We start from the raw sequence: 24,023 nt of genomic DNA, 5'->3' as shown, positions 1-24,023 counted from the left end.
CATTATTAAACCTATTATTATCATTATTAAACCTATTATCATTAATAAACCTATTATTGAATGAACACATTTTCATTATTAAAACTATAATTGATTGAACACATTATCATTATTAAACATATTATTGAATGAACACATTATCATTATTAAACCTATTATTATCATTATTAAACATATTATTGAATGAACACATTATCATTATTAAACCTATTATTGAATGAACACATTATCATTATTAAACCTATTATTATCATTATTAAACATATTATTGAATGAATACATTATCATTATTAAACCTATTATTATCATTATTAAACATATTATTGAATGAATACATTATCATTATTAAACCTATTATTATCATTATTAAACATATTATTGAATGAATACATTATTATTATTAAACCTATTAGTATCATTATTAAACATATTATTGAATGAACACATTATCATTATTAAACCTATTATTATCATTATTAAACATATTATTGAATGAATACATTATCATTATTAAACCTATTATTATCGTTATTAAACATATTATTGAATGAATACATTATCATTATTAAACCTATTATTATCATTATTAAACATATTATTGAATGAATACATTATCATTATTAAACCTATTAGTATCATTATTAAACATATTATTGAATGAACAAATTATCATTATTAAACCTATTATTATCATTATTAAAACTATTATTGAATGAACACATTATCATTATTAAACCTATTATTGAATGAATACGTTATCATTATTAAACCTATTATTGAATGAATACATTATCATTATTAAACCTATTATTGAATGAATACATTATCATTATTAAACCTATTATTATCATTATTAAACCTATTATTGAATGAACACATTATCATTATTAAACCTATTATTGAATGAATACGTTATCATTATTAAACCTATTATTGAATGAATACATTATCATTATTAAACCTATTATTGAATGAATACATTATCATTATTAAACCTATTATTATCATTATTAAACCTATTATTGAATGAACACATTATCATTATTAAACCTATTATTATCATTATTAAACATATTATTGAATGAACACATTATCATTATTAAACATATTATTGAATGAAAACATTATCATTATTAAACCTATTATTGAATGAACACATTATCATTATTAAACATATTATTGAATGAACACATTATCATTATTAAACATATTAAACCTATTATTGAATGAACACATTATCATTATTAAACATATTATTGAATGAACACATTATCATTATTAAACATATTATTGATTGAACACATTATCATTATTAAACATATTATTGATTGAACACAATATCATTATTAAACATATTATTGAATGAACACATTATCATTATTAAACATATTATTGAATGAACAAATTATCATTATTAAAACTATTATTGAATGAACAAATTATCATTATTAAACATATTATTGATTGAATACATTATCATTATTAAAACTATTATTGAATGATCACATTATCATTATTAAACCTATTATTGATTGAACACATTATCATTATTAAACATATTATTGAATGAATATATTATCATTATTAAACCTATTATTATCATTATTAAACCTATTATTGAATGAACACATTATCATTATTAAACCTATTATTGAATGAACACATTATCATTATTAAACCTATTATTGAATGAATACATTATCATTATTAAACCTATTATTATCATTATTAAAACTATTATTGAATGAACACATTATCATTATTAAACCTATTATTGAATGAATACATTATCATTATTAAACCTATTATTATCATTATTAAACCTATTATTGAATGAAAACATTATCATTATTAAAACTATTATTGAATACATTATCATTATTAAACATATTATTGAATGAACACATTATCATTATTAAACATATTATTGATTGAACACATTATCATTATTAAACCTATTATTGATTGAACACATTATCATTATCAAACATATTATTGAATGAAAACATTATCATTATTAAACATATTATTGATTGAACACATTATCATTATTAAACATATTATTGATTGAACACATTATCATTATTAAAACTAGGGATGTCCGATATTATCGGCCTCCCGATATTATCGGCCGATATTAGCATAAAAATTGATATCGGGAAAATATCGGTATCGGTTTTTGATGAACACATTATCATTATTAAACATATTATTGAATGAACACATTATCATTATTAAACATATTAAACCTATTATTGAATGAACACATTATCATTATTAAACATATTATTGAATGAACACATTATCATTATTAAACATATTATTGATTGAACACATTATCATTATTAAACATATTATTGATTGAACACAATATCATTATTAAACATATTATTGAATGAACACATTATCATTATTAAACATATTATTGAATGAACAAATTATCATTATTAAAACTATTATTGAATGAACAAATTATCATTATTAAACATATTATTGATTGAATACATTATCATTATTAAAACTATTATTGAATGATCACATTATCATTATTAAACCTATTATTGATTGAACACATTATCATTATTAAACATATTGTTGAATGAATATATTATCATTATTAAACCTATTATTATCATTATTAAACCTATTATTGAATGAACACATTATCATTATTAAACCTATTATTGAATGAACACATTATCATTATTAAACCTATTATTGAATGAATACATTATCATTATTAAACCTATTATTATCATTATTAAAACTATTATTGAATGAACACATTATCATTATTAAACCTATTATTGAATGAATACATTATCATTATTAAACCTATTATTATCATTATTAAACCTATTATTGAATGAAAACATTATCATTATTAAAACTATTATTGAATACATTATCATTATTAAACATATTATTGAATGAACACATTATCATTATTAAACATATTATTGATTGAACACATTATCATTATTAAACCTATTATTGATTGAACACATTATCATTATCAAACATATTATTGAATGAAAACATTATCATTATTAAACATATTATTGATTGAACACATTATCATTATTAAACATATTATTGATTGAACACATTATCATTATTAAAACTAGGGATGTCCGATATTATCGGCCTCCCGATATTATCGGCCGATATTAGCATAAAAATTGATATCGGGAAAATATCGGTATCGGTTTTTGAAAAAAAAAAAATTTTTTTTTTTTTTTTTTTTTTTTTTTTTGCTTTATAAATAAGTTACAGGAGTTCTTACTGTATATGGTGTGTGTGATATGAAATTTGAGCTTACCCTAATCACAATAATCCCCGCATATATCGGTATCGGTTGATATCGGTATCGGTAATTAAGAGTTGGACAATATCGGTATATCGGTTATCGGTAAAAAAGCCAATATCGGACAACCCTAATTAAAACTATTATTGAATGAACAATGAACATTATTGAATGAACACATTATCATTATTAAACATATTATTGAATGAATATATTATCATTATTAAACCTATTATTATCATTATTAAACCTATTATTGAATGAACACATTATCATTATTAAACCTATTATTGAATGAACAAATTATCATTATTAAACATATTATTGATTGAACACATTATCATTATTAAAACTATTATTGAATGAACAAATTATCATTATTAAAACTATTATTGAATGAACACATTATCATTATTAAACATATTATTGATTGAACACATTATCATTATTAAACCTATTATTGATTGAACAAATTATCATTATTAAAACTATTATTGAATGAACACATTATCATTATTAAACCTATTATTGAATGAACACATTATCATTATTAAACCTATTATTGAATGAACACATTATCATTATTAAACATATTATTGAATGAACACATTATCATTATTAAACATATTATTGAATGAACATATTATCATTATTAAACCTATTATTATCATTATTAAACCTATTATTATCATTATTAAACCTATTATCATTATTAAACCTATTATTGAATGAATATATTATCATTATTAAACCTATTATTATCATTATTAAACCTATTATCATTAATAAACCTATTATTGAATGAACACATTTTCATTATTAAAACTATAATTTAATGAACACATTATCATTATTAAACATATTATTGAATGAACACATTATCATTATTAAACCTATTATTGAATGAATACATTATCATTATTAAACATATCATTGAATGAACACATTATCATTATTAAACCTATTATTATCATTATTAAACCTATTATTATCATTATTAAACCTATTATTGAATGAACATATTATCATTATTAAAACTATAATTGAATGAACATATTATCATTATTAAACCTATTATTGAATGAATACATTATCATTATTAAAACTATAATTGAATGAACACATTATCATTATTAAAACTATAATTGAATGAACACATTATCATTATTAAACATATTATTGAATGAATACATTATCATTATTAAACCTATTATTGAATGAACACATTATCATTATTAAAACTATAATTGAATGAACACATTATCATTATTAAACCTATTATTGAATGAATACATTATCATTATTAAACCTATTATTGAATGAACACATTATCATTATTAAAACTATAATTGAATGAACACATTATCATTATTAAACCTATTATTGAATGAATACATTATCATTATTAAACCTATTATTATCATTATTAAACCTATTATTATCATTATTAAACCTATTATTGAATGAACACATTATCATTATTAAAACTATAATTGAATGAACACATTATCATTATTAAACATATTATTGAATGAATACATTATCATTATTAAAACTATTATTGAATTAATACATTATCATTATTAAACCTATTATTATCATTATTAAACCTATTATTGATTGAACACATTATCATTATTAAACCTATTATTATCATTATTAAACCTATTATTGAATGAACACATTATCATTATTAAACATAATATTGATTGAACAAATTATCATTATTAAAACTATTATTGAATGAACACATTATCATTATTAAACATATTATTGAATGAACACATTATCATTATTAAACCTATTATTGAATGAACACATTATCATTATTAAACATATTATTGAATGAACAAATTCTCATTATTAAACCTATTATTGAATGAATACATTATCATTATTAACCCTATTATCATTATTAAACCTATTATTATCATTATTAAACCTATTATCATTATTAAACCTATTATTGAATGAACACATTATCATTATTAAACCTATTATTGAATGAACACATTATCATTATTAAAACTATTATTGAATTAATACATTATCATTATTAAACCTATTATTATCATTATTAAACCTCTTATTGAATGAATACATTATCATTATTAAACCTATTATTATCATTATTAAACCTATTATTGATTGAACACATTATCATTATTAAAACTATTATTGAATGAACACATTATCATTATTAAACATATTATTGAATGAACACGTTATCATCATTGTCTCCACCAGGCCGAAAGGCATGGCGAGAGAGTTTGTTTTGCACCCTGTCCCTCCGTCCGTCCGTGTTCGTGTGTGTGTCATTCTGTCTGTGAACGGCTAATCTCCTGCACCGTTGGCTTGATCGCAGTGAAACTGTGCATTATTGAATGAACACATTATCATTATTAAAACTATAATTGAATGAACACATTATCATTATTAAACCTATTATTGAATGAATACATTATCATTATTAAACCTATTATTGAATGAACACATTATCATTATTAAAACTATAATTGAATGAACACATTATCATTATTAAACCTATTATTGAATGAATACATTATCATTATTAAACCTATTATTATCATTATTAAACCTATTATTATCATTATTAAACCTATTATTGAATGAACACATTATCATTATTAAAACTATAATTGAATGAACACATTATCATTATTAAACATATTATTGAATGAATACATTATCATTATTAAAACTATTATTGAATTAATACATTATCATTATTAAACCTATTATTATCATTATTAAACCTATTATTGATTGAACACATTATCATTATTAAACCTATTATTATCATTATTAAACCTATTATTGAATGAACACATTATCATTATTAAACATAATATTGATTGAACAAATTATCATTATTAAAACTATTATTGAATGAACACATTATCATTATTAAACATATTATTGAATGAACACATTATCATTATTAAACCTATTATTGAATGAACACATTATCATTATTAAACATATTATTGAATGAACAAATTCTCATTATTAAACCTATTATTGAATGAATACATTATCATTATTAACCCTATTATCATTATTAAACCTATTATTATCATTATTAAACCTATTATCATTATTAAACCTATTATTGAATGAACACATTATCATTATTAAACCTATTATTGAATGAACACATTATCATTATTAAAACTATTATTGAATTAATACATTATCATTATTAAACCTATTATTATCATTATTAAACCTCTTATTGAATGAATACATTATCATTATTAAACCTATTATTATCATTATTAAACCTATTATTGATTGAACACATTATCATTATTAAAACTATTATTGATTGAACACATTATCATTATTAAACCTATTATTGAATGAACACATTATCATTATTAAACATATTATTGAATGAACACGTTATCATCATTGTCTCCACCAGGCCGAAAGGCATGGCGAGAGAGTTTGTTTTGCACCCTGTCCCTCCGTCCGTCCGTGTTCGTGTGTGTGTCATTCTGTCTGTGAACGGCTAATCTCCTGCACCGTTGGCTTGATCGCAGTGAAACTGTGCAGACACACTCCCTTATGCAAATGTTTTCACATGGGCCTGTTATAGCGCCACCAGGAGGCAGACTTATGCAAAACATATTTTTGGATATTAAGCCTTCCGATTTATTCAAATTTTTTTGCAAATCGATATACATGATCTCAATAGTCATGTGATCAAGACGGATCTGTTTGATTTTTCATATTCCATCCTGATTGGCTAGATTAACATCTAAAGTTTGCAGGAGTGGCCCGTTTTTAACAAAATGCCTCAAATCATGAACGCAGCATCCGATTGCGGTGAAACTTTGCACGCACATTTGCGTTATGTTGAGGAACAAATGCCACCCTTTCAACATTGCTCTATTATAGCCCCACCAGGAGGCCAAATTTTATAAAACTTTAAAAAAAAATTACTTCTACAAATGTTATCCGAACATCACGCAAATCCTATTGCCCATTCGTACACATTATCTTTATAGTCTAGTGATCAAGACGGTTCCGTCCGATTTTCCACATTCCATCCTGATTGCCAAATTCCAAACATTTGCTGGCCCACAATAACCTACCTGACCTGGCGGACACCTGTGCTCCGAGGAGCACTTTTTCTAATTAAATGATCACATTATCATCATTGTCTCCACCAGGCCGAAAGGCATGGCGAGAGTATGTTTTTTACCCTATCCGTCTGTCCGTGTGTCCGTCTTTCTGTCTGTGAACAAACAGCTAATCTCCGGCACCGTTGGCTTGATCGCAGCGGAACTGTGCACACACACTCATTGGAAGCCAATTCAGAACCTCTGCCCCCAATTCTTCATATGGGCCTTTTATAGCACCACCAGGAGGCCAATTTGTTCAAAACATATTTTTTTTATCTAGAACTCCTACAGATTTTGTCAAAAAATCACGCAAATCGTCACACAGTATCTCTATTGACATTAAACCAAACTGGTCTTTCAGATTTTTCATATTCCATCCTGATTGGCTAATAATGGCTTCCAAAGTTTGCAGGAGTGTTCTGTTTTGAACAAAATGCCTCAAATCATGAACACAGCGGGCAATTTCCGTAAAATTTTGCACACACGTGTACATGTAACAGACATACCTGCAGTGTGTAGTTGTGTGTCATGTGTACATGTAACAGACATACCTGCAGTGTGTAGTTGTGTGTCATGTGTACATGTAACAGACATACCTGCAGTGTGTAGTTGTGTGTCATGTGTACATGTAACAGACATACCTGCAGTGTGTAGTTGTGTGTCATGTGTACATGTAACAGACATACCTGCAGTGTGTAGTTGTGTGTCATGTGTACATGTAACAGACATACCTGCAGTGTGTAGTTGTGTGTCCACATTAAAGGCCATGTCCAGTAGTTTGCTCTGGTGGTCCAGTAGAGTTTCTAGGGTCTCTATCTCTCTCTGGAAGAGGTTGCACATCCACTCTGCAGCCGCACTGAGGCGCTCCAACACAAACACTCTGACAAGCTTCACACAACAAGCGTCACTTTGTTTTTCCAAAACACACAATATGTCCTCTCCCACCACTGACGTCATGTGTTCATTTATGGACAGCCGTACAGACTCCATTTGACACATTTGACCTCCTTTAGGACACATCTGGACCACAGCTACACAACTACTACACAACTACTACACACACAGCCACACAACAACACGCAACGGAAACAAAAACTACACTGAAATACTTCCGGGTCAACTTCCGCATCAACGTCTTCACGCATAAGCCATAAATGATCCGTTGTTGACAGTCTCCACCTGGTGGCGGAGCAGAGTATTGCCACGCTGCGTGTCCTCTATTATATTTAACTCTATGGTGGAAGGAGAATTCCGCAGCAGCTTTAGAGCTCAGCTAACTTTACACCAATACATATTTATTATATTATATATATAATATAATATATATATATATATATATATATATATATATATATATATATATATAATATTTATTATATATATAATATATGTACAATATTTCTATCAGGAGGAAGGTCTGGTGTTTGTTGAAGTCGGTTCACATGAGGCTCGTCTGTCACAAGCGTCATGGAGGAACTTGTTCCTGGTTTTGTTACTTTTTACATTTACAACCCTTATATCTATATAAACATTCATATTTACAATATAAAGTACTGACCTCATGGTCATGGATGTAACAAGTTAAAACGCCTGAGTTTCAGTACTTGAATCTACTGTATTTTTCAATAAAAAGCATTTTAATACAATCGGTGGCCATTTTCTTAGGACGTTCTCCATCTGCTTTCAATAAAGCGATCCTATCGGTTAAGAGCTGTATTGCACTCTAATACATTGTAACTCTGAGAAAATGGCCGCCGATTGGATTAACATGCTTTTAATTGAACAACACTAAAAATACGGGTACTTCGACGTAAGCGTTTTAACTTGTAACGTCCATGACCGTTGGGTCAGAACTTTATATTTGATATTTGACCGTTTATGTAGATATACGGGTTGTAAATGGAAAAAGTAACAAAACCAGGAACAAGTTGCTCCATGTTTCAGGGCTGGTGTTCGTTCTAAACAGAGCCGTGTGACCGGGTTTAGAAAAAAGGCAAAAAACAACAACAACTGGTTCCGGTGGTTGGTTCAGGTTGGTGTCACATTGTTTTTGTTCCCCACATAATGCAAATACATTAGTTTATTCTCACTAGTCTCTACGAGTTAGAATAAAATATGAACATAATGATTATTATAATTAACAATGGTGTAAAGTAACTAAGTAAGTAAAAGAATATTTGCCTCTGAGATGTAGTGGAGTAGAAGTAAAAGTACTGAACATTAGAAATACTCCAGTAAAGTAAAAAGTAACTCAAAATTGTACAGTAGGCTACTTGAGTAAATGTACTTAGTTACTTTACACCACTGCTAAATTTAAGGAAAGGTCGCCAACGTCATTTTCTCTCCTGCAATTCTAGCCAGCTGATTGGACCAGCTTATAAATAATATAAATAATCACTATTTATGAACGACTGAGACCTTTATAAAATACTCGGTCCAGGAAAATTAATTAAGACATAATATCACACATTGTTTGATTGTGCACGATGCATTGTGAGCTTGTAGATCTGCTATTTTACAGCTTGCATCCAAGTACAAATCAGGCGTTACGATGCCATCACGGCCAAAATACATTTTAGTGACTAAAATATCATATTTAGTAAAGTCTAGTCTTAAAACTAGACAACAACTCAAACATTTCAGGTACTGTATGATAAAACTATAATGTAATTCAAAAGACTGAAACTAAAGTCGATTGAATAAACTGAATAAACTGAATAAACTGAATAAACTGAATAAACTGTCAAAAGTAACACTAACCAGGACACTGCAGTTCAAACAAACAGCCAGCAGAGGGCAGCAAGATGCTTTACAACTTGAGTTTCCTCACCTGCAAATAAAGCCACTTTTTCTTGAGGTATTTTTACTGGAGTATTTACAATTTCTCAATACTTTTACTTCTACTCCACTACACCTCAAGAGGCAAACATTGTACTTTTTTACTCCACTACAATTATTTGAACATTTTAGTTACTAGTTACTTTGTAGATTTATATTATTAATACAAAACATTTACATTAACCACTTCAGCTTATTCTACTATTATTCTACTTATTATTCACTTATTTATACTTACTTATACTTACTATTTCCTATTTACAATTTAGGCGTTTATCAGAAGCTCTTAATCCAGATCTTAATCCAGAGTTACTTACAGTAAACAAGATAAACACAAGATAAACAAGATATTTGTAACAAGATTTTTTTTTTTTTTTTTTTTTTTAATTGAGCCCTCTCCATTTCACAAGTTGTGTTGCATTTCCTATTCTGATAAGCCGCAAAGGGAGCCTGCAGTACCACCACGGGCCAAGACACCATCACACCAGAATGAAATGTTTGGATCGGGGGGAGTCTGGTGCAACGCTCAGGTCCTGGACCTGGTGAGACGAAGGAGGAGCCCGGGGCTTGATCAACCCTAATATCTCAAGAACAGATTCTGCTCCCCGCTTGAATCTGTCGGGGGGGTTCGTCATATCGCGTACGCACTGGCCTACAAGTGGGCGTGCCTTCAGATCAGGAAGCAGGCCGCGCTTTACCCAATCAAATGTAGTAGGTGGGATTTACGTGTCTGCCGATCCATCCCCACTAGAAACAAACCGAAACTCATTTAACAATAGCGTCCTCGGAGCAGACAAAACCACGGAAAGATATTCAGTACATTTTAACTTGTTCTTTCATCATAGAAACAAGTGGGCTTATAACCAAAACGAACCATGTTCTCTGAGAGAAGTGGTGTTAGTGTTCCGTGTAGAAATATTGTTAGTGGGAATGAAAACATAGTCGCACCACCGGAAGTGAAACGCTGAAGGCAGACCAAAACCCTGGTTTCCTTGCGCACGGGTGCTCCATTTTGCTCCTCAGAGCAAGTGAAATAGTAAAAAACAGCAAAGGGCGCTGTTTTTCCTTTTTTATTTGGCGATGGGTTCCCAGATTGGATCAACCCTGGCTGGGTCACCTGGGCGAGGGTGTATGTTGTTGCGAGACCCGAAACATCCGATGACCCCAGGCTACAACACTGATGATACGTCCCAGGTGCATCCATGTGATGTTTTTTCGTTGTGATACTTCAAAATCTGCATTAAATGAGCTTAAATGATGATAACATGGCTAAAAGGTTTAGTATCAAGCGTGTGGAATCAGAATCAGGTTTATTGTCACATCACACGTTTACAAAGTAAAAAGTGGGTGAAATTTGTTTACGTACATCGTTCCCATCGTAACGTTATTTACATAAAGAAGAGGGGGAGGAAGAAGAGGGGAGGAAGAAGAGGGGAGGAAGAAGAGGGGAGGAAGAAGAGGGGGGGGCAAGTGGGAAGGGAGATCAAACAAGAGAACAAAAAAACAAACAAGTTATCTACATATTTACACTGGTACCTGAGATAAGATATGAAAAAGGTGCGTGAGCGTAGCAGCATGTATACTGTGCATGATATACTATACTATAATATATACTATAATATATAATATATGATATACTATAATGTATAATATAATATATAATATATGATATACTATAATGTATAATATAATATATAATATATGATATACTATAATGTATAATATAATATATAATATATGATATACTATATGATATACTATAATGTATACTGTGCATGATATACTATACTATAATATATACTATAATATATAATATATGATATACTATAATGTATAATATATAATATATGATATACTATAATATATAATATATGATATACTATAATATATAATATATGATATACTATAATGTATACTGTGCATGATATACTATACTATAATATATACTATAATATATACTATAATATATACTATATGATATACTATAATGTATAATATATAATATATGATATACTATAATGTATAATATAATATATACTATAATATATAATATATGATATACTATAATGTATAATATAATATATACTATAATATATAATATATGATATACTATAATGTATAATATATAATATATGATATACTATAATGTATAATATAATATATAATATAATATATACTATATGATATACTATAATGTATAATATAATATATAATATATGATATAATATATGATATACTATAATGTATAATATATAATATATAATATAATATATAATATATGATATACTATAATATATACTGTGCATGATATACTATACTATAATATATACTATAATATATAATATATGATATACTATAATGTATAATATAATATATAATATATGATATACTATAATGTATAATATATAATATATAATATATGATATACTATAATGTATAATATATAATATATAATATAATATATAATATATGATATACTATAATATATACTGTGCATGATATACTATACTATAATATATAATATATGATATACTATAATGTATAATATATAATATATGATATACTATAATGTATACAGTGCATGATATACTTATGGAGTCATTTGTCCTGGTGTAATCCACAGCTGTGTTTAAGGAAGAGCAAAGGTCAGAGACCAGCCTGACAGTACGGCCTGTCATCAGGCTGCTGAACAAGGCTCAGGCCTGATGCCTCATTCAGTCTGACAGACACACAGATTAAAACTGTTCCAGAACCTGCTGCTACTTTGTGACTTGATGATGCGCTTTGACTACACACCGCTTTGTGTACAGTTCCCTGATTGGCTTTGACTAGTGGATATCACTGAGTAGATATTAGTCTGGAGTCTCTGTTTGGAACCTGCATTTACAAGGGCTGATTCAAAGAAAACAATTGCATACTGGGCCCTGATTGGTGCCCCACAACTTAGGGGGATGCGAAATCCAATCACAACCGAATGGTTTTGCTGTCAGATCCGTCTGGTATGTGCAAATATACACTGACCAAAAAACTTCTATTCTAAGTGGAGTGGAGACTAGTCTATTCTATCCATCAAATCAAGGTTTGTCCAAACCCAGTTCATGGTGAAGGGTGGGATCCTCTTCATGAAGAGCAGTGATCATCTTCAGAGATGCTTCGTTCCCTTTCTTTCTCACCATGTCCATTAGTTGCCGTGCTTTATCTTTTCTGCATGTAACTGCTGTGATGGACTCCATCTCCCCATCGTTCAGAACATCCTCATCAAACAGTGTGTCCAGCAGACCTTCGATCACCGGCTCAGACACTCGTTTGATAAACTCTTTCCGCACAGACCCCAACGTCTCCGCTTCCTGCTGTGATGTCATCACTTCCTCCTGTGATGTCACCATGACTGTGGACACGTTTGGCTGAATGGACGCGGAGCTTAAATGACCTGGAGGGAAAAATCATGTCTTGTTGTCAATTACAATTTATTAAACTGGCAGACAGACAGACAGACAGACAGACAGACAGACAGACAGACTCCTGACAATCTGTCCATTAGACTGTGAAATGTAACGGTATGGCCACCTGCTAGATATGACCCAAAGCAGTTCGTAATGAATACATAATTCACTTATACAGCCATCCATTTAAAAGGTGACGTTTCCATTAGTTATCATGCTGCGTTATTTGCTGCTGCTGGTTCCTGCTGCAAACTTTGGGAGCCAATGTTAGCCAATCAGGATTAAATATGGAAAATCACTTGTAACTGTTATTTAATACTAGTAAGTGTACCTTTAACACTAGTAACTGTACCTTTAACACTAGTAAGTGTACCTTAACACTAGTAACTGTACCTTTAACACTAGTAACTGTACCTTTAACTCTAGTAAGTGTACCTTTAACACTACTGTACCTTTTACACTAGTAAGTGTACCTTAACACTAGTAACTGTACCTTTAACACTAGTAACTGTACCTTTAACACTAGTAAGTGTACCTTAACACTAGTAACTGTACCTTTAACACTAGTAACTGTACCTTTAACACTAGTAAGTGTACCTTTAACACTAGTAAGTGTACCTTTAACACTAGTAACTGTACCTTTAACACTAGTAAGTGTACCTTTAACACTAGTAAGTCCTTTAACACTAGTAAGTGTACCTTTAACACTAGTAACTGTACCTTTAACACTAGTAACTGTACCTTTAACACTAGTAACTGTACCTTTAACACTCAGCTCTTGTCGCTCCCACACCAGCTCATCCTCAGGTCCTCGTACCTCCAGTGAGACGTATTCTGTCTTCACATCCATGAACACCTCAAACGTTGGCTGGTAATTCTTGTCAAACTCCAGATGATAAAGCCCAGTCTGAAGACACACATACATGGATTACTATTGCACTGGATTACTGTAGGAGATGATGTAAAACCAAACATATCCCCTATTGTTTTATCAGAGCTTTATTGAGGGGATTCTGTCCTTTGAACGAATCCTCCACTGTCCTCCATGGGAATAGTAAATATAGTGATGGACACACAGCTAGATTTCATCCATACTGTATCCTCATCAGATGGTTATGTGGTCAATGTTATACATTAATAGCCTGACATTGAGTCATGAAAGCCCAATAGTTAAAACTGTGGCCAGAATTACAGAAACGGAAAACACACCGAGGGATCTAATAATTCAGCTCTAAATGAAAATCGGTTGTAATTGCATCATGTCTATAATATTCATACAACAAGCAATATGTTGTTTGACATGTTTTTCATTGTTTATAAGTGTTGACATGTTTTTCATTGTTTATAAGTGTTGACATGTTGGGAGCATACATATTTTATTTGAGGTTTGGTACTATTGTAATTGATTTTGCATGAAGAATAAGACATTCTAATGACATATTACACAAGCTTTGGTCCTATGTAACTTAAGTAAGTCTGCCTCCAAGCAGACATGACAGAGAGCGGATGGACATCCGTCAACATTCACTGACTAAAACAGAATGATGAATCAGACTCTATTTACAGAAACAAGCTATTAGCATCATATGCAGTGAATGAAGCTATTAGCATCATATGCAGTGAATGAAGCTATTAGCATCACATGCAGTGAATGAAGCTATTAGCATCACATGCAGTGAATGAAGCTATTAGCATCACATGCAGTGAATGAAGCTATTAGCATCACATGCAGTGAATGAAGCTATTAGCATCACATGCAGTGAATGAAGCTATTAGCATCACATGCAGTGAATGAGGACTAGACCATAGGACTAGACCATAGGACTAGACCATAGGACTAGACCATAGGACTAGACTATAGGACTATATCATAGGACTAGACCATAGGACTAGACCATAGGACTATATCATAGGACTAGACCATAGGACTATATCATAGGACTAGACTGTAGGACTAGACTATAGGACTAGACTATAGGACTATATCATAGGACTAGACTATAGGACTAGACCATAGGACTAGACTAGACCAACATAAGGGCAGTGTGTGATACCTTTGGTTGTACTTTATGTGGAGGACAGTGCAGACTGTAGTATTTGTCTGCTGTGAGCCGACTTGTAGGCGGGGTGTCGATCTGTTCCTTCTCTTGATGTTGTACTTTCACCTACAATGACACACACTTTACCACATGGTTCCATAATAGTGTCTGCTTTAGACTAACTGCAGACCATTGTTTTGTCACTGTGGATGAACAGTCTATTTTAGTGTCTCTTTAGTACTTGACTTATGAACTCTGGCCTGATATTGTCTGTCAACGTGCCCACACCTACAGACTAGCATCTGGTTATCTCTTCTAAATCACAATCCATGTTACGTTGAGATACAAAACGTATGAAGATAATCAAACTTTAAGGGATGCTATAGCTACTTAAGGGATTACCTCTTGGGGAGGCACATTGCACGGCAGCAGGAACACATCCATCTCAAGTCTCTGTCTTGGCGGTCGAAGGAACAGCAGAACTTGGCCAACGGTTGATTTGGGTTCAGGTTCAGGTTCAGGTTCAGCGTCAGGGTTACGGTTCAGTTTAGGTAAGAAGTTGAGGATCCACGTCAGCCCATAGAGAGACAGGTGGGTCACATTTACAACCACGTGAGTCTGGGTCACTTTCAGAGGTTGTAAGAGGTGTATCCCCTCGTCCGTGATGTTGACCACACAAAGGTCATCACCTGTGAAAGGTTTTGCACATTTTACAGACATTTTACGTCAATCCTATCATTCTATTGGGAGGAGGATGTGAAAAGCAGACAAAACACTTCCATGTGTTCTGTGTGCCGAGCGCTCGCCTACAGAGTTTTACATGATCTGTGTGTTATGACTCTCTACATCTACATAGTTTTACATTATCTGTGTTATGACTCTCTACATCTACATAGTTTTATATTATCTGTATTATGACTCTCTACATCTACATAGTTTTATATTATCTGTGTGTTATGACTCTCTACATCTACATAGTTTTATATTATCGGTGTATTATGACTCTCTACATCTACATAGTTCTAGTCTCGCGTAGCCAGACCCCACAGAAAATGAAAAACAGCGACCTCTGCTTTTCTGATATTCTGTGGAGTCTGGCAGGAGTATAATGTTAGACTAGAGCGCAGGGAAACACCGGTTTCATGTCTGCCTATAGCGCATCACTTCCGGTTGGTGCGACCATGTTTTCATTCCCACTAACAATATTTCTACACGGAACACTAACACCACTTCTCCCAGAGAACATGGATGGTTTTGGTTATAAGCCCACTTGTTTCTATGATGAAAGAGTAATTTAAAATGTGAATATCTTTCCGTGGTTTTGTCCGCTCCGAGGACGCTATTGTTAAATTAGTTTCGGCTAGTTTCGAGGGGGGGAGGGTGGATCATGGTGGATGGACACGTGAATCCCGCCCACTACATTTGATTGGGTAAAGCGCGGCCCACTTCCTGATCTGAAGGCACGCCCACTTGTAGCCAATGCGCACTGGTTAGGACGAACCGCTCCGACAGATTCCACCGCAGGTCGGAATCTGTTCTTGAGAGATTAACATAGTTCTACAACCCGAGGCAGGTTCAGCTAACTCACCAGGTGTGGCGTCACAGTGTGGCAGGTGTAGCTGGCGGACAGACTCCTGAGGACACTGGATGTCAAACAGAGGACCTGCAGGAGTCCTTCTTGTTGTCTGGAGACATCTTTTATCCCACCGAACAGTCCTTAGGAGGACTTCTCCTTCCCCCGTCGTTCCAAACACCAACCCTGTCTCACTGCACTGGAACAGCCCCGCCTCGGGGAACTTGAACCTGTGACACAAAACAAACATTGTTATTGATCTCTTCTGTTGACTTCATGAGGTGTCATGTTGACACATGTTGCATCCAGTTCATTTACAAAGCCTGTGATTGGTTGAATAGAAACAACATGTCAGCTGATGGTTCTACATCTGTTTAGGAGGACTTACATACCTGTATTCATTAGTTGTTCTGTGAGACTTACATACCTGTATTCATTGGTTGTTCTGTGAGACTTACATACCTGTATTCATTGGTTGTTCTGTGAGACTTACATACCTGTATTCATTGGTTGTGTGGTCTGTGAGACTTACATACCTGTATTCATTGGTTGTGTGGTCTGTGAGCACGATGGGAGAAACACTGGATGGAAGGACTTCTCTGAAAGACGGGAACAAAAAAATAAATCAGGGATTTGGGAAAATACAATATCATGATGTGGCATAAGTGTTGTCTTTACCTTGTTGTAATCACTAAATATGTTATACTTTTACTTAGATATACTAAATATAAAGATATGTATATAGAAACATTCACAAATTGTTACATCGCGATGCACTGTGAGCTTGTAGATCTGCTATTTTTCTTAAAATTAATATTATAATATATGTTTTAGTTAGTTTTGTAAACATTACATTTTTTTCCTAAAGTCTTGTTTTTAATTGTATTTCATTTAACTAAACTAGTTGTAGTTTAATGAAACGATTTTTTAAAGATAAAAGATAAAATCTCTTGACCTTTCTTTTTTAAATATTAATGTTATATATCAGTGGTTCTCAACCTGTGGAACGTGAGGCCCTCTGGTGGTTCACAGAGCACCTTCCCCAAAAAAGAAAAAAGTGGGGACTGAGATATATAACTAGAAAAAGTGCTCCTCGGAGCACAGGTCTCCACCAGGTCAGGTAGGTTATTGTGGGCCAGCAATGTTCAGAATTCACCAATCAGGATGGAATATGAAAAATCTGACGGAAGCATCTTGGTCTCTTGACTACAGAGATAATGTGTACTGATTTGCATGATGTTTGGACAACATTTGTAGGAGTAACATAAAAAAGAAAAGTGTTGCAAAAATCGGCCTCCTGGTGGCGCTATAAAAGGCAGATGTGAAAAATGCAGGGCAAAGGTTTTTCCTTGCTCTCTAGGGAGTGTGCATACAAAGTTTTACACTGATTGGTGCAGTTATAGGTAAAAACACAAATCGGCCTGTTATAGCGCCACCATCAGGCTGATTTATAAAAATTCAAGTGGCATTTCTTCCTCGGCTTCGTGGGAACAAGTCTCTGTGTCTGTCTGTCTCTCTGTGTCTCTGTCTGTCTCTCTGCCTGTCTCTCTGTCTGTCTCTCTGTGTCTCTGCTTGTCTCTCTGTCTGTCTCTCTGTGTCTCTGTCTGTCTCTCTGTGTCTCAGTGTCTCTGCTTGTCTCTCTGTCTGTCTCTCTGTGTCTCTGCCTGTCTCTATGTCTGTCTTTCTGTCTCTCTGTGCCTCTGCCTGTCTCTCTGTCTGTCTTTCTGTCTCTCTGTGCCTCTGCCTGTCTCTCTGTGCCTCTGCCTGTCTCTCTGTGCCTCTGCCTGTCTCTCTGTGCCTCTGCCTGTCTTTCTGTCTCTCTGTCTGTCTTTCTGTCTCACTGTCTGTCTTTCTGTCTCACTGTCTGTCTTTCTGTCTCTCTGCCTGTCTTTCTGTCTCTCTGTCTTTCTTTTTGTCTCTCTGTGCCTCTGCCTGTCTCTCTGTCTCTCTGTCTGTCTGTCTGTCTGTCTGTCTGTCTGTCTGTCTGTCTGTCTGTCTGTCTTTCTGTCTGTCTCTCTGTCTTTCTGTCTCTCTGTCTGTCTTTCTGTCTCTCTGCCTGTCTTTCTGTCTCTCTGTCTGTCTTTCTGTCTCTCTGCCTGTCTTTCTGTCTCTCTTTCTGTCTCTCTGTGTCTCTGCCTGTCTCTCTGCCTGTCTCTCTGTGCCTCTGCCTGTCTCTCTGTGTCTCTGTCTGTCTCTCTGTGTCTCTGTCTGTCTCTCTGTGTCTCTGCCTGTCTCTCTGTGCCTCTGTCTGTCTCTCTGTGTCTATGCCTGTCTCTCTGTGCCTCTGCCTGTCTCTCTGTGTCTCTGCCTGTCTCTCTGTGTCTCTGCCTGTCTCTCTGTGTCTCTATCTGTCTCTCTGTGTCTCTGTCTGTCTCTGTGTCTCTGCCTGTCTCTCTGTGCCTCTGTCTGTCTCTCTGTGTCTATGCCTGTCTCTCTGTGCCTCTGCCTGTCTCTCTGTGTCTCTGCCTGTCTCTCTGTGTCTCTGCTTGTCTCTTTGTGTCTCTGCCTGTCTCTCTGTGTCTCTGTCTGTCTCTCTGTGTCTCTGTCTGTCTCTGTCTGTCTCTCTGTGCCTCTGTCTGTCTCTCTGTATCTCTGCCTGTCTCTCTGTGTCTCTAACTGTCTCTCTGTGTCTCTGCCTGTCTCTCTGTGCCTCTGCCTGTCTCTCTGTCTGTCTTTCTGTCTCTCTGCCTGTCTTTCTGTCTCTCTGTCTGTCTTTCTGTCTCTCTGTGCCTCTGCCTGTCTCTCTGTCTGTCTTTCTGTCTCTCTGTGCCTCTGCCTGTCTCTCTGTGTCTCTGCCTGTCTCTCTGTGCCTCTGCCTGTCTCTCTGTGCCTCTGCCTGTCTCTCTGTGTCTCTGCCTGTCTCTCTGTGCCTCTGCCTGTCTCTCTGTGTCTCTGTCTGTCTCTCTGTGTCTCTGCCTGTCTCTCTGTGTCTCTGTCTGTCTCTCTGTGCCTCTGTCTGTCTCTCTGTGTCTCTGCCTGTCTCTCTGTGTCTCTGTCTGTCTCTCTGTGTCTCTGTCTGTCTCTCTGTGTCTCTGTCTGTCTCCCTGTGTCTCTGCCTGTCTCTCTGTGTCTCTGTCTGTCTCTCTGTGTCTCTGTCTGTCTCTCTGTGTCTCTGCCTGTCTCTCTGTGTCTCTGTCTGTCTCTCTGTGTCTCTGTCTGTCTCTCTGTGTCTCTGTCTGTCTCCCTGTGTCTCTGTCTGTCTCTCTGTCTCTCTGTGTCTCTGTCTGTCTCTCTGTGTCTCTATCTGTCTCTCTGTGTCTCTGTCTCTGCCTGTCTCTCTGTGTCTCTATCTGTCTCTCTGTGTCTCTGTCTCTGTCTGTCTCTCTGTGTCTCTGCTTGTCTCTCTGTGTCTCTGTGTCTCTGTCTGTCTCTCTGTGTCTCTGCTTGTCTCTCTGTCTCTCTGTGTCTCTGTCTGTCTCTCTGTGTCTCTGCCTGTCTCTCTGTGTCTCTGCCTGTCTCGCTGTGGTCTCTGTCTGTCTCTCTGTGTCTCTGCCTGTCTCTCTGTGTCTCTGTCTGTCTCTCTGTGTCTCTGCCTGTCTCTCTGCCTGTCTCTCTGTGTCTCTGCCTGTCTCTCTCTGTGTCTCTGCCTGTCTCTCTGTGTCTCTGCCTGTCTCTCTGTGTCTCTGCCTGTCTCTCTGTGTCTCTGTCTGTCTCTCTGTGTCTCTGCCTGTCTCTCTGTGTCTCTGCCTGTCTCTCTGTGTCTCTGTCTGTCTCTCTGTGTCTCTGTCTGTCTCTCTGTGTCTCTGTCTGTCTCTCTGTGTCTCTGCCTGTCTCTCTGTGTCTCTGCCTGTCTCTCTGTGTCTCTGTCTGTCTCTCTGTGTCTCTGCCTGTCTCTCTGTGTCTCTGTCTGTCTCTCTGTGTCTCTGTCTGTCTCTCTGTGTCTCTGCCTGTCTCTCTGTGTCTCTGTCTGTCTCTCTGTGTCTCTGTCTGTCTCTCTGTGTCTCTGCCTGTCTCTCTGTATCTCTGTCTGTCTCTCTGTGTCTCTGTCTGTCTCTCTGTGTCTCTGTCTGTCTCTCTGTGTCTCTGTCTGTCTCTCTGTGTCTCTGCCTGTCTCTCTGTCTGTCTCTCTGTGTCTCTGCCTGTCTCTCTGTGTCTCTGTCTTTCTCTCTGTGTCTCTGTCTGTCTCTCTGTGTCTCTGTCTGTCTCTCTGTGTCTCTGTCTGTCTCTCTCTGTGTCTCTGCCTGTCTCTCTGTGTCTCTGTCTGTGTCTCTCTCTGTGTCTCTGTCTGTCTCTCTGTGTCTCTGCCTGTCTCTCTGTGTCTCTGTCTGTCTCTCTGTGTCTCTGCCTGTCTCTCTGTGTCTCTGTCTGTCTCTCTGTGTCTCTGCCTGTCTCTCTGTGTCTCTGCCTGTCTCTCTGTGTCTCTGTCTGTCTCTCTGTGTCTCTGTCTGTCTCTCTCTGTGTCTCTGTCTGTCTCTCTGTGTCTCTGCCTGTCTCTCTGTCTGTCTCTCTGTGTCTCTGCCTGTCTCTCTGCCTGTCTCTCTGTGTCTCTGCCTGTCTCTCTGTGTCTCTGCCTGTCTCTCTGTGTCTCTGCCTGTCTCTCTGCCTGTCTCTCTGTGTCTCTGCCTGTCTCTCTGTGTCTCTGCCTGTCTCTCTGTGTCTCTGTCTGTCTCTCTGTGTCTCTGCCTGTCTCTCTGTGTCTCTGTCTGTCTCTCTGTGTCTCTGCCTGTCTCTCTGCCTGTCTCTCTGTGTCTCTGCCTGTCTCTCTGTGTCTCTGCCTGTCTCTCTGTGTCTCTGCCTATCTCTCTGTGTCTCTGTCTGTCTCTCTGTGCCTCTGCCTGTCTCTCTGTGTCTCTGCCTGTCTCTCTGTGTCTCTGCCTGTCTCTCTGTGCCTCTGCCTGTCTCTCTGTGCCTCTGTCTGTCTCTCTGTGTCTCTGTCTGTCTCTCTGTGTCTCTATCTGTCTCTCTGTGTCTCTGTGTCTCTGTGTCTCTGCCTGTCTCTCTGTGTCTCTGTCTGTCTCTCTGTGTCTCTGCTTGTCTCTCTGTGTCTCTGTCTGTCTCTCTGTGTCTCTGTCTGTCTCTCTGTGCCTCTGCCTGTCTCTCTGTGTCTCTGCCTGTCTCTCTGTGCCTCTGCCTGTCTCTCTGTGCCTCTGCCTGTCTCTCTGTGTCTCTGTCTGTCTCTCTGTGTCTCTGCCTGTCTCGCTGTGGTCTCTGCCTGTCTGTCTGTCTGTCTGTCTGTCTGTCTGTCTGTCTGTCTCTCTGCCTGTCGTGTGACAACTTTAAAGTGACAGTGTTATTGTTACCATGTTGTACAGCATCATAACTGTTTTATATGTTATTATATTATTATGAATGAATTTTCCTCCTGTATGAACTGAGCTGAATAGGATGGGACGTAGGAGTAGACTCAGTCATAATGGTGGTACTTGGTGTAAAAAGGTTGAGAACCATTCATGTTATATATGATATTATTAAAATATTTGTGCTTTGTCAATTATTTTGGGCCCACTTGTAATATCCTCATGGCCCACTAGTGGGCCCCGACCTACAGGTTGAGAAACACTGACCTATAATAATTGTTGAGTAATATCAGATCTATAATGTATGTACAACACATTATGTTATAAACACATAAAATACTAGATCTATAAAACATCTACATGTTACAGATCATGTTTTAAACACATAAAATACCAGATCTATAAAACATCTACATGTTACAGATCATGTTATAAACACATAAAATACCAGATCTATAAAACATCTACATGTTACAGATCATGTTATAAACACATAAAATACCAGATCTATAAAACATCTACATGTTACAGATCATGTTATTAACACATAAAATACCAGATCTATAAAACATCTACATGTTACAGATCATGTTATTAACACATAAAATACCAGATCTATAAAACATCTACATGTTACAGATCATGTTAGAAACACATAAAATAACAGATCTACAACATTATTGAACATTAAAAAGTAATAGATCTATAATGCATCTGCAACAACGTAAAGATTACGCTATAAACCAAACTGTGTGTGTGCGTGCGTGCGTGCGTGCGTGCGTGCGTGCGTGCGTGCGTGCGTGCGTGCGTGCGTGTGTGTCTGAGGAAGAGTCAGTGTGTGTGTGTGTGTGTGTGTGTGTGTGTGTGTGTGTGTGTGTGTGTGTGTGTGTGTGTGTGTGTGTGTGTGTGTGTGTGTGTGTTCAGGTATGTCTGGGTGTGTGCTCACGTGTGTGTGTGTGTGTGTGTGTGTGTGTGTGTGTGTGTGTGTGTGTGTGTGTGTGTGTGTGTGTGTGTGTGTGTGTGTGTGTGTGTGTGTGTTCACGTATGTCTGGGTGTGTGCTCACGTGTGTGTGTGTGTGTGTGTGTGTGTGTGTGTGTGTGTGTGTGTGTGTGTGTGTGTGTGTGTGTGTGTGTGTGTGTGTGTGTGCTCACGTATGTCTGTGTGTGTGTGTGTGTGTGTGTGTGTGTGTGTGTGTGTGTGTGTGTGTGTGTGTGTGTGTGTGTGTGTGTGTGTGTGTGTGTGTGTGTGTGTGTGTGTGTGTGTGTGTGTGTGTGTGTAACTTACTCTATCTGACACAAAGACACTGAGGAGTCGTTGTACACCCTGAATCCAGCACAGAGAGGATCAGTGAAAGTGGTCTGGAAGCTGTGCAGGTGTGTGTGTGAGTCAGAGGACACTCTGTAGAAAGACAGGACGCCAGCAGGACAATCTACA

The 24,023-nt window shown here is 35.1% G+C and overlaps 2 protein-coding genes across 2 annotated transcripts in view; one reads left to right on the top strand and one right to left on the bottom strand.

Annotated features, from left to right (window-relative positions):
• Positions 1-24,023, top strand: part of LOC311063420 (gap junction alpha-1 protein-like) — a 604,483-nt gene that overhangs the window by 323,776 nt on the left and 256,684 nt on the right. The gene's annotated exons all lie outside the window — the stretch shown is intronic.
• LOC311063805 (uncharacterized protein) overlaps positions 13,143-24,023 on the bottom strand; it is a 196,618-nt gene continuing 185,737 nt past the window's right edge. Inside the window, exons 19-25 of the mRNA XM_084083411.1 lie at positions 23,874-24,023; positions 17,888-17,950; positions 17,367-17,581; positions 16,181-16,467; positions 15,794-15,904; positions 14,502-14,646; positions 13,143-13,726 (exon numbers count right to left, since the gene is read on the bottom strand). The exon at positions 23,874-24,023 is cut by the window's right edge and continues 385 nt beyond it. Coding sequence (XP_083939537.1) covers positions 13,371-13,726; positions 14,502-14,646; positions 15,794-15,904; positions 16,181-16,467; positions 17,367-17,581; positions 17,888-17,950; positions 23,874-24,023 — 1,327 coding nt within the window. The 3' untranslated portion in view covers positions 13,143-13,370. The remainder of the gene's footprint in view (positions 13,727-14,501; positions 14,647-15,793; positions 15,905-16,180; positions 16,468-17,366; positions 17,582-17,887; positions 17,951-23,873) is intronic.

This window comes from Gymnoscopelus microlampas, assembly GCF_963454915.1.
Source record: "Gymnoscopelus microlampas genome assembly, chromosome: 16".
Taxonomy (NCBI): Eukaryota; Metazoa; Chordata; class Actinopteri; order Myctophiformes; family Myctophidae; genus Gymnoscopelus; species Gymnoscopelus microlampas.
This window is presented reverse-complemented; position numbering and strand designations above follow the sequence as displayed.